The sequence below is a fragment of the Mirounga angustirostris genome, unplaced genomic scaffold (assembly GCF_029215605.1).
Source record: "Mirounga angustirostris isolate CCGP_5_RB_7025 unplaced genomic scaffold, mMirAng1.0.hap1 SCAF_5, whole genome shotgun sequence".
In the NCBI taxonomy this organism is placed as follows: domain Eukaryota; kingdom Metazoa; phylum Chordata; class Mammalia; order Carnivora; family Phocidae; genus Mirounga; species Mirounga angustirostris.
Genome location: NW_026991713.1, coordinates 38778409 through 38792402, shown reverse-complemented (window position 1 = coordinate 38792402; position 13994 = coordinate 38778409). Strand labels below are relative to the sequence as shown.

Here is a 13994-nt window from a genome sequence, read left to right as displayed (position 1 = left end):
CATCAAAGTTTCCTCTGTTAGAACATATCCCTCCCTCTTTCCAACAATGATAACCAATGTGCATGCACTGGCACCCAAACAAATCTGGAGTCAGATCCAAATTCTGTCAGTACGGCCTTGGGCAAGTCACAACTTCTTTGAGGCATCTTGTAAAATGAGGAATATATTTTAAAAATCTACCTTGTGAATTAATGTGAAGATTAGAACTAACACATGGAAATCCCCCAGCACAGTACTGGGCACACAGGAGATATATTTGTAATAGAATGCTATTATTTCCTGGCTTTGTGCCTTCACAAATGCTATTTCCTCTACAGAGAATGTTACCGAGTCTCCCCTCTCCGTTTGGGAAATCCTTCCTATCAGTCAAGACACAGGGCTCAATACTACTTTACCTTATGTAAAGCCCTCTTTGACTCTCTCATGTAACTGATGGCTCCCTTTTCTGACCTAGTTCAGTACTCTGTTCTTTTCTCTATCATAGTTCTCATTATACCAAATTCCATTTATCTGTTATGAACTGAGTATTTGCATCTCCCCAAAATTCCTATGTTGAGATCCTAACCCCCAATATTACAGTATTAGAAGGGGGGGTCCCTTGGGAGGAGATTAGGTCATAAGGATGGGGCCCCTCACGAATGGGATTAGTGCCCTGATAAAAGAGATCCCAGATATCTCTCTCACCCCTTCCACCATGTGAGGACAGAGTGAACCAGGAAGCAGGCTCTCACCAGACACCAATTCTGCTGCTGTCTTGGACTTTGCAGCCTCCAGAACTGTGAGAATAAATTTCTGTTGTTTGTTAGACACCCAGTCTATGGTATTCTGTTATGGCAGCCTGAACTAAAACATTATCTTTTTCTCTGAGAGAAAACTGAAAGTTCCTTAAAGATTGGTGAGTATGTAATTCATCTTTGTATCATCTAGCACTGAGCTTGGGGTACAGCAGGCACTCAAATGTTTCTGAGTAAACCAAGTAAAAAAGAATCTAACAGGTCACAAGCAACCTTGTAGAGACCAACTGCAATTAGGTAGCAGGAAATGAACAATGAAATGGGAGTTAGCAGGTGAAAACAATGCCTGCAAGTTGAACAATTAAGTTGAAAGTGAAGCAGAATTAAGGGAACATTTCTTCATGGCAAGAAGATGAACCAAGAGGGAAAGGCCAAGTATTTAAGAAAGAAGGAAAACAATAAGCAAGATTTAGATAGGAATCGGGTACAGGTAGCCCTGGGGGGACGGGAGGGTAGGTGTGTGCTACCCTCAGCTAGAGGTAGGAATGTTGAGGAGGAATCTTCCAGCTCAAACATTGTTATGTAATTTTCTAATACCAATGAAATACCTCTTAATTCATCCATTTATTTCCTTTTCAGTATTTATATACTCTTAAATGAGTATTCTTATATCTAGTCACATCTGCTCCCTAGCCCTTTCTCCATCTCATTACTTGAACTGATCTTCTCAAGCCACTGTTTCACATATTTTGAATAGATGAATGTGGATATGCACATAAATGTATAAATAATGTATATGTATGAGTATATACATATACACTATAATATTTGTTTAGAAAACTGGATTTGTTCCAATGCAACTGATATATTAGGGAGCAAGTTGAACATAATACAAATTTCGCATCTGCTTACGTGAAACTGAAACACTAGGTAAGCACAGAAAATGCAACCCAGTCACACAAAATGACATAGAATGCACACATCTCAAACATCTGCCAGCTCAGTCCTCATGTTGGAACCCATCCACATCTGGTGTTACAGTTTCAGTCCAATTCAGATAACCCTTCTTCCAACACTTCACAAATTGCCACCCTTTTGACACCCACTTCTATAAGAAAACTCAGGTTTTCTTCAAGGTCAAGTGTCATATCTGTTGTAGTATTTATGTGTGTAACCATTTAACATGTGTAAAATTGTGCTAGTCTTTATTATGTTTCTATCTTTTTACAAGTCACTGACAAAATTTCTGAGTATTATACCCTTAAACTCCATTTTTCCTTCTGTCCTGTAGTTTTCATTGTGTGATTTTGCATGTATGATTAGGAACTTTTACGCTGAATTATAACTTACAAATACTTGTAATTATTGCAGCTCTGATCACCAATTTCCCACTGAAATCAAAAGCTACAGAGAAGGTTAAAAAATATATATATATGAGCATGGGGCACCTGGGTGGCTTAGTCAAACATCCCGACTCTTGATTTCAGCTCAGGTGGTGATTTCAGGGTCCTGGGATCGAGCCCCGTGTTGGGCTCCATGCTCAGCTCGGAGTTCACTTGAGGATTCTTTCTTTCCCCCTCCCTCTGCCCTCTCTTTCTCTCTCAAATAAATAAGTAAATCTTAAAAAAATAATTGGGCATCCCTCACAATTATCTAAAGGTCCTAGTATCTATGAGGTACTTTGAAAGACCCAAACACTTGTCTTGAAGAATGCTTCAGGAAACCCAATGCACGAAAAGAAAAGAATATGTATGTTTATCTTAAGACAACTTATCTGCCAATCAGCTACATAATAGGACAAAGAAGTAGTAGAGTCCTTCACCAATGAAGTAATGCTCAAGTATTTTAATATCAAGTAACACAAACATATCCATCCCTAAAGACAGAAAGCATAATGGTAGTTGCCAGGGACTAGGTAGGTAGAATGAGGAGTTATTGTTTAATAGATATAGAGTTTCAGTTTTACAAGATGAGAAGAGTAATGGGATGGATAGTGATAATGACTTTATAATAATACGAATATATTTAATACCACTGAATGTACACTCAAAAGCGGTTAAAATTTTGTTATTAGTATTTTACCACGAAGAAAAGAATCCCTATATTGCACACCTGAAACTAATTTTTTTTAATATCCATCCTTATTTTTGAAGAACACCATCATAAAAATACTCATGATGAATGACTACTAAATGCACATAAAATCTGTATAGTGTGGTTCCATTTTTTATGTAGATATAGAGAAAAAGGATCAGAAACAAGTATTTATATGAATTAAAATAACAGGTGATGTTTCTCTATCTTTTCCTGTATTTCTACAAAGGAACTACAATGAACACATTTTTTTTTTTAACACATTACTTTTACCAGCAGAAAAAAATTAAGATTACGTTAAGTTTAGTGTGGATCAACTTTTGCTTGCACTACAGGCTATCAAAAAGTCTCGCCAAGAATTTCAAACCCAAAGTAACTTCTTTGACTACTGCAGCTAATATAATCTTACTTTTTACTCCTCAAGTACCATCTTCTGAAAGTTAATATTGTTCTTCAAACTAAGATTTCCATTTTTTTAACGTACTACTAAAAATATTCAAGAAATTCCAAAAGCAACAGAAAGTAATACTTTGTATACAAAGTATACTTTGTATAACTTGCAAAATTCACTTTTATGCCCATAAGCTTAATATTAAATAGTACCTTTTAAAGTTAATTTTATTATAAAACACGTTTTCATCCTGTATTTCAAACTGTATTATTTTTATTTCTTATTCAGCTAGTCGCCCAGAGTTTATATAAAGAAACTGCAAAGAAAATTTAAGCTATCACAGAAATGTAATCTGTAACATAAATTCTCTCCTTTCTATTCATTTCAGCAAAACCCTAACAAAACACCGTCAGAATACAACACTGTTTTAAAAAAAATTCAACCATATAAAACAAATGAAACTATTACTGAAAACTACCCTGTGACGCATAGAATTTGGTGAAGGAATTTTCTAAAGACTATCACAGAATAAATATTATTATCCAATTTTCACATGCTAGGTTTTGAACTCATTGGATCAGTTTCGACCTTTTGAGATATATAATTTTGCTGCTTTTAGAAACTAAATGTTCTTACAATTTCATTCAGACATAGTGCCTAGTATATTTTTAAATAACCCAAGGAGAATATGATAGATGGCTAAGGCTTGAATCTATACAGTAGGTATATGGCTATAAACACAAATGCCTAAGATTTAAACTGAAAGTTCCCTCAACAATAACCAGATATTTTAAGAATCAATTGGCCAGCTAAAAATGCCTATAGATTTAATATGTGATAGTGAACAAGAGAAGAAATATCATGCAGTTGGGAATATTTTGTGATAAGATGGACAAAACCTGTTTTAAGAGTTTGAACCACAAATTATTAAATACACTTTCAAACATAATTATACACTTTCCCTTAAAGATATGTAAAAATGAAAAATGAATGAAAGTTCAAATTACACATTAAGGTAGAGTTTTTTTTTTTCCTGTAGTCTAGGCTTCTAACAAATTCAAGACAAGAAGCAAGGCAGATGCAACATTTTGCACTAACGGTACATTACATAAATGTTCAAGGTGCTTTGAATTTCCAAGTAGTTCAAGTTGTCTTTGTTAAAATGTTTTAGTTTTTAATTAGAAGGAAAAAAAAGAATTTTCAACATCCCAGTAAGAAATTTCCACTAGACATCAACAACCAGTTATCAATATAACCACACAGTAACTATAATTTATCATTTTATCATTTTTGGAACATTTACACCGACATTATTTTATTTGATCATGTAATAATCCTGTTAAGATAATCAGTATCAACTTCATTTGACAGATCAATAAACCATTACAGGGCATTTAAGTCGGTTCTTCCCAAACTTTAGGGTGTACAAGAATCACTCAGGAACATGTTCAGACTCTGCGGTCTCAGTAACCCCTCTCGCTCCCCAGACTGAGGTGGATTCCAGGAATCTCCATTTCAAATAAACAACACAGGTAATACTGGTACAGATGGTCCCCATCCCTACATCCCCAAGACGCATCTTTTAAGACACTGATTTAAGTAACACGACTAAGACTTTAGGTGGTTTACAACTCTATTTTTATTTTGAATCTAAGTTCCCAAATGTTTAGATAGTAGAGCTTTGCAGATCTCCTTGAAAGATATGTAAAATTTTAATTTTCAAAAAATTTTACATTTATTTAAAATAATACCTCTTATACTAAACTCCTATGCAAACAAATGGTAGTAGGTATTTGAAGAAACATAAAACCGAGAAAATTCTACCATAATTTCATTTTCTGTGAGATGCAGGAAAAGCTGATACCGAATTATTTGAATACTGCTGCATTTTATAGGGTGGTAAGCTAAAACTTAGGTACCACAGGTTCTAAAAACATAATGAAAAATTAAGATGAAAATATAAAAGCACTTAGAGTACAACTTTGTGAATACACTAAAAACCACTGAACTGAATAATTTAAAGGATTAATTTTATGATCTATGAATTATATCTCACTTTTTATTTATTTTTTTGAAGATTTCATTTATTTATGTGACAGAGAAAGACACAGCGAGAGTGGGAACACAAGCAGGGGGAGTGGGAGGGGGAGAAGCAGGCTTCCTGCCAAGCAGGGAGCCCGATGCGGTGAGGACTCAATCCCAGGACCCTGGGATCATGACCTGAGCCGAAGGCAGACGCTTAACGACTGAGCCACCCAGGTGCCCCTATAGCTCACTTTTTAAAAAGAAAAAAGCACTCAGAAAATTTCAAACTCTAATATTTGCCAATCATTTTAAACTTCTAAGACATATTTTAGCCTTTCTATTAAACAGCATAATTATTTTCTGGCCTATATTACAAGTGCTAAAAACCAATGTAGAAATAATAAAGAGCATAAATAAAGCCACTAGCTTGATAGTGATTTTATTTTTTTTAAGATTTTTTTATTTATTCATTTGAGAGAGACAGCAACAGCACAAGCAGGGAGGAGAGGGACATGGATCATGACCTGAGCCCAAGGCAGACGTTTAACTGACTCAGCCACCCAGGTGCTCCTTGATAGTGATTTTAAATAAGAATTTTAATGTCACTATTTATTTCCTTTCAAGTTTTTCTAATAAAGTTCCACTTAATCTGCCTTTTATTATAGGGCTATTTTCAAATTCTTTAGTCACATGTTAGCATCTTCTAGTTTACTACTAAAATAGTCTTTGTCTTTCTTAACTAGGTATATAGTATGTAATACACTGAAATATAGTAAGATGGTTGGTTATTAAGCCCCAGGCTTTAAAGGCTTTATCTCTACTCTGCTTCATACCACATATGTGACCTGAGGCAAGTAAGTGACTTACTTGCTCTCCCCCATCTTCCCATAGGGTTGTGGTGAGAATTAAATGCACCACTACAGGTGAAGTGCTTAGAACAGTGCCTAGCACTTAATAAGCACACCATAAATGTCATCTACTTTAATTACATAATTATTTTTACAGAAAAAGGCATCCCAGCTTAGACCACTCATTATAAATCCTGGTAATATTAAAATTTTAATTTACTTTACCAATGTGTTCAAACATTTAGGAAAGTTGGGCTTGCTTGTTTATGCTATATCTACCCTATTCACAAGTTCAATTTTCCCCAACCCTGAGTCACTATTAGTTCCTCTTCTGACTCATCACATAGAAAGGTAGACAGTCTGGAACCTACTGGGCATACTGAAAGGAATTTCTTAATCTACCTGGATTTACATGGTTTACTAAGTAGAATTTGTCCTACATAATGTTCAATAAATATGCTGAATAATTATGACTGAAAATTGTGCTCACTTAAAAGTGCTTTCTATATATCATATGATCCCTCAAACTACAGTGTAGGTGTTTAGCGCCATCTTGACAGAAAAACAACGTATCACTTAAATAAAAACAAAGATTCACATTTTCTGACTTCTAGCCAAAAACAGATTTTGCGGGTGGCCTAGTGTTCAAATTTTGCCAAGCAAACTATAAATTAGCGAGTCAGAAGCAATCTCTGAGTCTACAAATTTGACTCTAATTTCTATTCAGTTCCTTTTACTGTTTTCCCCATTCAGATGTTTAAATTAAGATAACCTCTAACAAAAAGTTATAGAAAAAAACAAAGTTATAGGGAAATAAGCTAAATAATGCAAAGTAGGTTAATTCCTTTTTTGATTTTTTAATTTTTTAAAAATTTTATTTTAAGTAGGCCTCACACTTAATATAGTGTTTGAATTCATGACCCCAAGATTAAGAATTGCACAATCTACCAACGGAGCCAGCCAGGTGCCTCCAGAGTAGGTTAATTCTTAAAAACACTTTTCCCAAGATGCACATATACACAAAAAAACCCACAAAAACATTTAAAATATTGCTCTACCACTTATTCACTTTCCATGTGATCCTGAGTCATTCAAATTCTGCAAGCTTCCATTTTCTCTTCTGGAAATGAGGATAAAAAGAGAAACTATACCACATGGGATTGCTGTGAGCATTAATTAAAACAACACATAAAGCACTCTAGCCAACCACTATGAAAATAGTAAGTTTCGACATATGTTAACTTTATATTTAAATCAAAACTTCAGTGCCATTTGACCTTGACCTATTGGATTATTATATTTTCTAGGGTAACCAGATCTGTTAACTCTTCTGCAAACCTATTAAATGGCAGTCACTTCATAAGCACTATGAAAACAGGAGTGATACTGCCTAGGAATCCTTCCTCAACTATCCCCCACTCAGGAAATAGGCTGTACTTAACACTGTATATTACTTGAGAGGCCCTGTGGACAAGCCTGTGTCCTATTCATTTCTGTATCCCCAGACTGCAGCCCAGTATTTCTTAACCCTGACTCACAGTAGAATCACATGCGAAGTTTACCAAAATATTAATGCCTGGGATCCATCCCAGGCCCATTAAATCAAAAGGGGGTCAGGGAGGGAGAAGGGAAGTATTCTCCATGGAGAGCACTTTTTTAAGATCCTCACATGATTTTAATTAGCTACCACAATTAAGAAACACTGCACTCTGATATTTAAAATATTATACAAACAGGTATATATACATGTATGTGTGAATATATGTATAAGTATATAGCTACAGAAATGTAAGTCTCAGCTCAAGACCCTCATCCTCACTAGCTTCTCACAGCCCAATCATCTCTTTCCTCTAAACACAAAATATATATATATATATTTTAAGATTTTTAAAGTAATCTCCACACCCAACATGGGGCTTGAACTCACAACCCCGAGATTAAGGGTTCCACGCTCCACCAACTGAGTCAGTCAGGCGCCCCTAAACACAAAATATTTCTAATAAACAATATGCGGTGTTAAGATGGCTTTTCAATTGTTAACTCAGTACTTAAATTTTTTCATATAATTATGCCTTATCCTTCCTCCTGGATTACAGTTCTGCTCCTTGAGACTATACACTGCCTTACTCTTGTTTTTTCCACAGCACTTACAATAGTGCCTTGAACACAGACATGTAATAAACATGACAGATCTAATAAACATATACCAAAATTATTGGCAGGAGGTATATTACATCCAAATTATCCAATTTGGGCTACTGCCCCCCAAAATACAAGAATTTAGAAAAAAAAATTTTTTTTTTTTAATCTTTATCTCAGTAAATGAGAACTCAAGTTTGTCTCACTAACGACAACTGAATATTTGCACTTTTTATTACGGTTATCAGAAGCAGTATGCCCCCCCCCCCAGCTTCACATTCCCATCTACCACTTTTAGTTTTTGACTTGTTTCCTCACTAAAACTATCTTCTGGTTGTTTGTGGTATCTTTAGCTGTTGTCAGGTATCTCTTTACAACAATTTTATAATACTCTGTAATTAGTAAAATAAGTTAATGAAAGTCACAGTGATGTGTCATGCTACTCTTCTAATATAAACTTGGTTGAGAATATTGCCTGAAAATAAGATGCTTTCTCAACATTAAATAATAATACAAGTCCACTCTTGAATATTGACAGATTGGTGGTTTTCTGTTTTTATGATATTTGCATACCTGAAAATTTTGTAAAATATCATATGACTTCTTAAACCAGGAGTACTAAGTTATATTACACAAGAAACTCCACAGCAACTGATATTCTCAATGCTGAAATTACTAAGAGAAATGAATGGCACACAATTCTAAAAAAACAACGTACAACAACCTAAAGATATAAAGACGGCCCACCTTTAAAGTTTTGTGTCATATATTTACCACTATTAAAATAATCTGAACGACTTAAGTTGTTTTTATGAAAATATGAGGAGGAGGCCCTCAAGCAGTATGCCTGCTAATTAGATACTGCGGTAAAACATTACCATGTTTTGTTGCGTCCTACAGCAACAGATAGAGCCATAGTTACCACAAAAAGAAAGCAGTCCTCAATTCCCTATTCAATAAAAAAGGTTCAAATTCCACAGACAAAAAAATGGTACCCTGGGTTGTTTGTTTTTAAGGAAGATTAAATTTAGGACTTGCCAACACCCAAACGAAAAACATTCCAGAGTATTAGACTCAATTGTAGTGGGGAGTCATCTACATTCTCAGCACTATGTTCTCTAACCCAAAGCAGGAGTATTAACAAAGGATGTTTCTTAGGACCTCGTAAGATATACCACACTTATTCCCCCCAGTAAACATTACCCTTGTTAAAAACAAAAACAAAAAAGGTACTTGAGAAGTAACAATTCTAGCACAAGCAGCCAGACAAAAAATGAAGTTTAACATCTGCCAAGATATTTCCCAAAATAAGACCCCTGTCAGATGAACAATGAGGAAAAGATTGAAAATGACTAATTCTTTTATTTGGACCATCAGCTACTTTTAAAAATAAAGTTGAGGAATGTAGCTTTTCCAAAGCCTTGTCTTTAGTTTCCCCTTAATCTTCATATTTAAAAAAAAAAAAAAAAAAACCTAGAAATTTGATTACCACTCTCATGAATTCCTTTTAAAGCAATTTAATGAATAACAGATCTTTTGTGCAAGTAGCAAACCATAGAGGACAGTTTTGCTGGCTGATAAAAATCTGTCTGCAACATGCATGTAAAAATATATCCTTCAAAGACAAACCGTAATTTTCCAGGTATGGAAAACATATTAACACTTAAAAAGTGGGGTATGTTTGACACACCCTAGCTTACTGTGAATGCTTTTACTTGAATCACAATTAAAGTTAGTATATTCTTATTAAGTATTTACTGGTTATCAAAGTTGAATAAATTAGAAAGCCACGAGTAAAAAAATTTAAAAAATAAAAAAATAAAACCTAAAGAGCCAATGAGAAAAAGATGCAACTACTTTGGGTGAAACAAGGTTGTGTAATCACTTCCCAAAACCAGTGCGTTTCTATTAAAGTAACCAAAATTGTTTAGGATTTTTTTTTTTGAGGGTAGAAATAGGTTACACATTAAGTAAAAATTTTCACCACTCACTCTAATAGGAAGATGCTGCTGCCTGCAGGAATGTTGAGACCTCTCAAAAATACAAAGCAAAAACAAAAACTCTACCACAACTGTTTTCCACAATATACAGAGCCAAATACTTAAATACAAGGAAAGATCGTCTTAACAAAAGAATTGTGGATTACTACAACGTTCCTATTGTCCTAATATCACTCAGAATAAAGTGTGTATGTGTGTGTTGGGGAGCGCTGGTGTGTGTGTGTGTGGGTGTGTGTGGGTGGGTGTGTGGGTGTGTGTTGGGGAGCGCTGGTGTGTGTGTGGGGGGGTGTTGGGGAGTGCTGGGGTGTGTGTGTGTCTGTGTGTGTTGGGGAGCGCTGGTGTGTGTGTGGGGGGGGGTGTGTGTTGGGGAGCGCTGGGGTGTGTGTGTGTGTGTGTGTTGGGGAGCGCTGTAGTGTGTGTGTGTGTTGGGGAGCGCTGGTGTGTGTGTGGGGGGGTGCGGGTGTGTGTGTGTGTGTTGGGGAGCGCTGGGGTGTGTGTGTGTGTGTGTTGGGGAGCGCTGGTGTGTGTGTGTGTGTTGGGGAGCGCTGGTGTGTGTGTGGGGGGGTGCGGGGGTGTGTGTGTGTGTTGGGGAGCGCTGGGGTGTGTGTGTGTGGGTGGGTGGGTGTGTGGGTGTGTGTTGGGGAGCGCTGGTGTGTGTGTGGGGGTGTGTGTGTTGGGGAGCGCTGGTGTGTGTGTGGGTGTGTGTGTTGGGGAGCGCTGGTGTGTGTGTGTGTGTGGGTGCGGGTGTGTGTGTGGGGAGGGGTGCGGGTGTGTGTGTGTGTGTTGGGGAGCGCTGGGGTGTGTGTGTGTGGGTGGGTGGGTGGGTGTGTGGGTGTGTGTTGGGGAGCGCTGGTGTGTGTGGGGGGGGTGTGTGTTGGGGAGCGCTGGTGTGTGTGTGGGTGTGTGTGTGTGTGTTGGGGAGCGCTGGTGTGTGTGTGTGGGTGCGGGTGTGTGTGTGGGGGGGGTGCGGGTGTGTGTGTGTGTGTTGGGGAGCGCTGGGGTGTGTGTGTGGGGGTGCGGGTGTGTGTGTGTGTGTTGGGGAGCGCTGGGGTGTGTGTGTGTGTGTGTTGGGGAGCGCTGTAGTGTGTGTGTGTGTTGGGGAGCGCTGGTGTGTGTGTGTGGGGGTGCGGGTGTGTGTGTGTGTGTTGGGGAGCGCTGGGGTGTGTGTGGGGGGGGTGCGGGTGTGTGTGTGTGTGTTGGGGAGCGCTGGGGTGTGTGTGTGTGTGGGTGGGTGGGTGTGTGGGTGTGTGTTGGGGAGCGCTGGTGTGTGTGTGTGGGTGTGGGTGCGGGTGTGTGTGTGTGTGTTGGGGAGCGCTGGGGTGTGTGTGTGTCTGTGTGTGTGTTGGGGAGCGCTGTTCCCAAAAGCTGGTTTACAGATGAAAATCATATACTTATTTAGATATACTCATCTTGGGTACACTGAAAAATAAAGCTGTGGTGCAGAGCGCTAAGGCCGCGTTTCTTTACAGGTGCTATTAAACACTGTCAAGAGAAAAGAGATCAACAATCTGGTAACTTCAGATGGACACGTGGGAAACTAAACTTTGTATGTCGTCATCACCATTAATCAATTTTTCTAACCGATCAAGCAAAAACAAACAACCCTAGGTGGGCCAGTTTGGGAGCCACCAGTCGTCCCGTAAAGGAGGATCCTGACTCTGAGACCTCAGCCAGGAAGCCCGAAAAGCACGTGTCCTACTTTGGCTTTGGGGAACTTCCCAGGAAGCATTTGTTCAGAGTAAAACTCCATCACCCTCTGCGCCTGCCTAACCCGGCGAAAGGCTAAGTACTGGCGAGCGCGGGGAAACTCCGCCGCCCGGGGACCGGGGAGCTGCCCCCGCGGCCCCCGCCCGCTCACCTCTGCCGTGGGGATGTTGACCACGCCGGTGGAGCGACGCTTCTCCCGCAGCTTTCTCTTCTCGATTTGCCCCTTGCCTTTCCTGGCACTGGGGCCCGAGCTCTTGCCCTTCTCCGGGGCGCCGTCGCGCTCCTCCCCGTCGCCCCGGGCCGGCGGTGCCCCCGAGGCGGAGACCGCGGCGGCGGCGGCCGTGGGGGGCGGCTCGTCTTCGGGCCGCCGGGGGCCGGGGGCGGGCCGGGGCAGCGCCGCGGGGCCCACCGCGCAGTTCACGCCCCCGGCGCCGGGGGCGGCAGGTGCGGCCGCGCCGCCCGGGAGGTTGTTGTTGAGCTCGTTGGCCGCGGCGGCGGCCGAGGTGCCCAGGGCCCCCGCTGGGGGCCTCCCGGTCGCGTCGCTGCCGCCGCCGCTCGGAGCGGCCGGGCCCGGGGGGTTCTGCTTGGCGCGCATCTTCTCGCGCTTCGCCTTCCACTCCTCCAGGAAGTCTGTGGTGCTGCCGCTGCTGCCGCTGCTGGTCCGGTAGCCACCGGTCGCCATATTCCCAGCGGGACCGGCCGGGCTCTCACCTCAAGCCTCCCCGCCCGGCTCCGGCCGCCGCCGCCTCTGCCTTCCCGAGGCCGGGAGGATGTGAGGGAACGACCCCCGGAGCGCGGGGGCGGCCCGGGCTCCCCCGGCGGCCGGCGGCTCTGAGGCAAAACACAAAAGGGGGCGGGGAAGGGAAGCGTTAAGGTCCTCGCCCGGCCGGAGGGGCTGCCCCGCGGCCCGCCTCGGAGCCCCCGCCCCCGCAGAACGTGCTGACCAGGCCCCGCTGGCAAGCGGCTGCCGAGTCCCCACCCTGCAAAGTTTCTCCGTCGCACCTACACGGCGGGCCCGGACGATCGCCGCCCCTCGAGGGGAGGAGAAAAGGGCTTGTCCCCACCCCCCGGCCCGCCCGCCCCATCCCCACCGGGGTCTGCGCCTGCGGCGGTCGGGGGACCAGGGCCAGACCCGCCACCTGTCGGCCTGTCGCATCTCCTGCCCCTCGCTCCGGCCCCCGTCGGCCCAAGGTGCCCGCCACCAACACCTTCATTCCTGGGTGAGGCGCGAAGCCCCCAGGCGGCTCGCTGAAGAGGCGGGACGCGTACAGACACCAGCTGTCCAGCCGCGTCCGGAGGACGGGTGCGCGGGTCGAGCGCGGGCGGCCGGAGCAGCCCCTTACCTGAGAGGTGTTTTGGGGGGCCAGGCGCGAGTCTGGGAGTCGGCGCCCAGGTGAACCCACGCGGCGGCGCGGAAGGAGCGGCAGCAAACTCGCGGCCAGAGCTCAAGGCTCCGCCGGGCCAGGAGGGAGGGAAAGAGGGAGGGAGCGAGGGGCGGGAGGGGAGCCGAGCGGCGCCGAAGCGCGGGCGGAAAGGGCCGAGACGCCGCGCGAGGGGCGCGGCGCGACTTGGGGGGGGGGGGTCGTGCCCACCGACGCCCCGCCCCCGGCGCTCAGGTGCGCGCCGCCTGGTCCAGCCCGCCGCGGCAGCCCGCCCCGCGCCCGCCGGTCCCACCGCACGTTCCTGGGCTCGCGGCCCCACGGCGGCGGGCCCCGCGGCGGCGGGCCCCGCGGCAACTCTGACTCCGAGCGGGGCAGCCCTCCACGCCCTTCACCCCGCTCCTGTTCTCCGCCTCTCCGTCTCCCACCACTCTTCCTTCTAAGTACAAGACTTATTCTTCGAGGGAAAATCTCGAATGCTGCTGGCCGAGGGGGAAAATGCAATGAAGTTGTGATGATTCAGGCCTGACTGGCCAGGATGGGAAAACACTCGCGCGTCACTTTTCCTTGTCGCTGCCCCCTTTTCAGATGTACTAGGCTGACAGACAGAAGAGTTGAAGGAAAAAAACCGAAACAAACCCAGACCCTTCTGAGAAAAGCCTGTGGGTTCTGGGTGA

General features: G+C 42.8%; 1 protein-coding gene across 3 annotated transcripts in view; it reads right to left on the bottom strand.

Annotated features, from left to right (window-relative positions):
• The window catches only part of PAWR (pro-apoptotic WT1 regulator), a 110668-nt gene extending 97073 nt beyond the window's left edge, over positions 1 to 13595 (bottom strand). The window contains exons 1-2 of one of the 3 annotated variants that reach the window (XM_045872915.3): positions 13282 to 13595; positions 12090 to 12769 (exon numbers count right to left, since the gene is read on the bottom strand). In XM_045872915.3, the coding sequence (XP_045728871.1) occupies positions 12090 to 12620 (531 nt within the window). In that variant the 5' untranslated portion in view covers positions 12621 to 12769; positions 13282 to 13595. Of the gene's footprint in view, positions 1 to 12089; positions 12962 to 13281 lie in introns of those variants that run through there. The other 2 variants (XM_064590845.1, XM_054506907.2) reach the window with 2 other exon arrangements.
• Between the last annotated feature and the right edge of the window lie 399 nt (positions 13596 to 13994).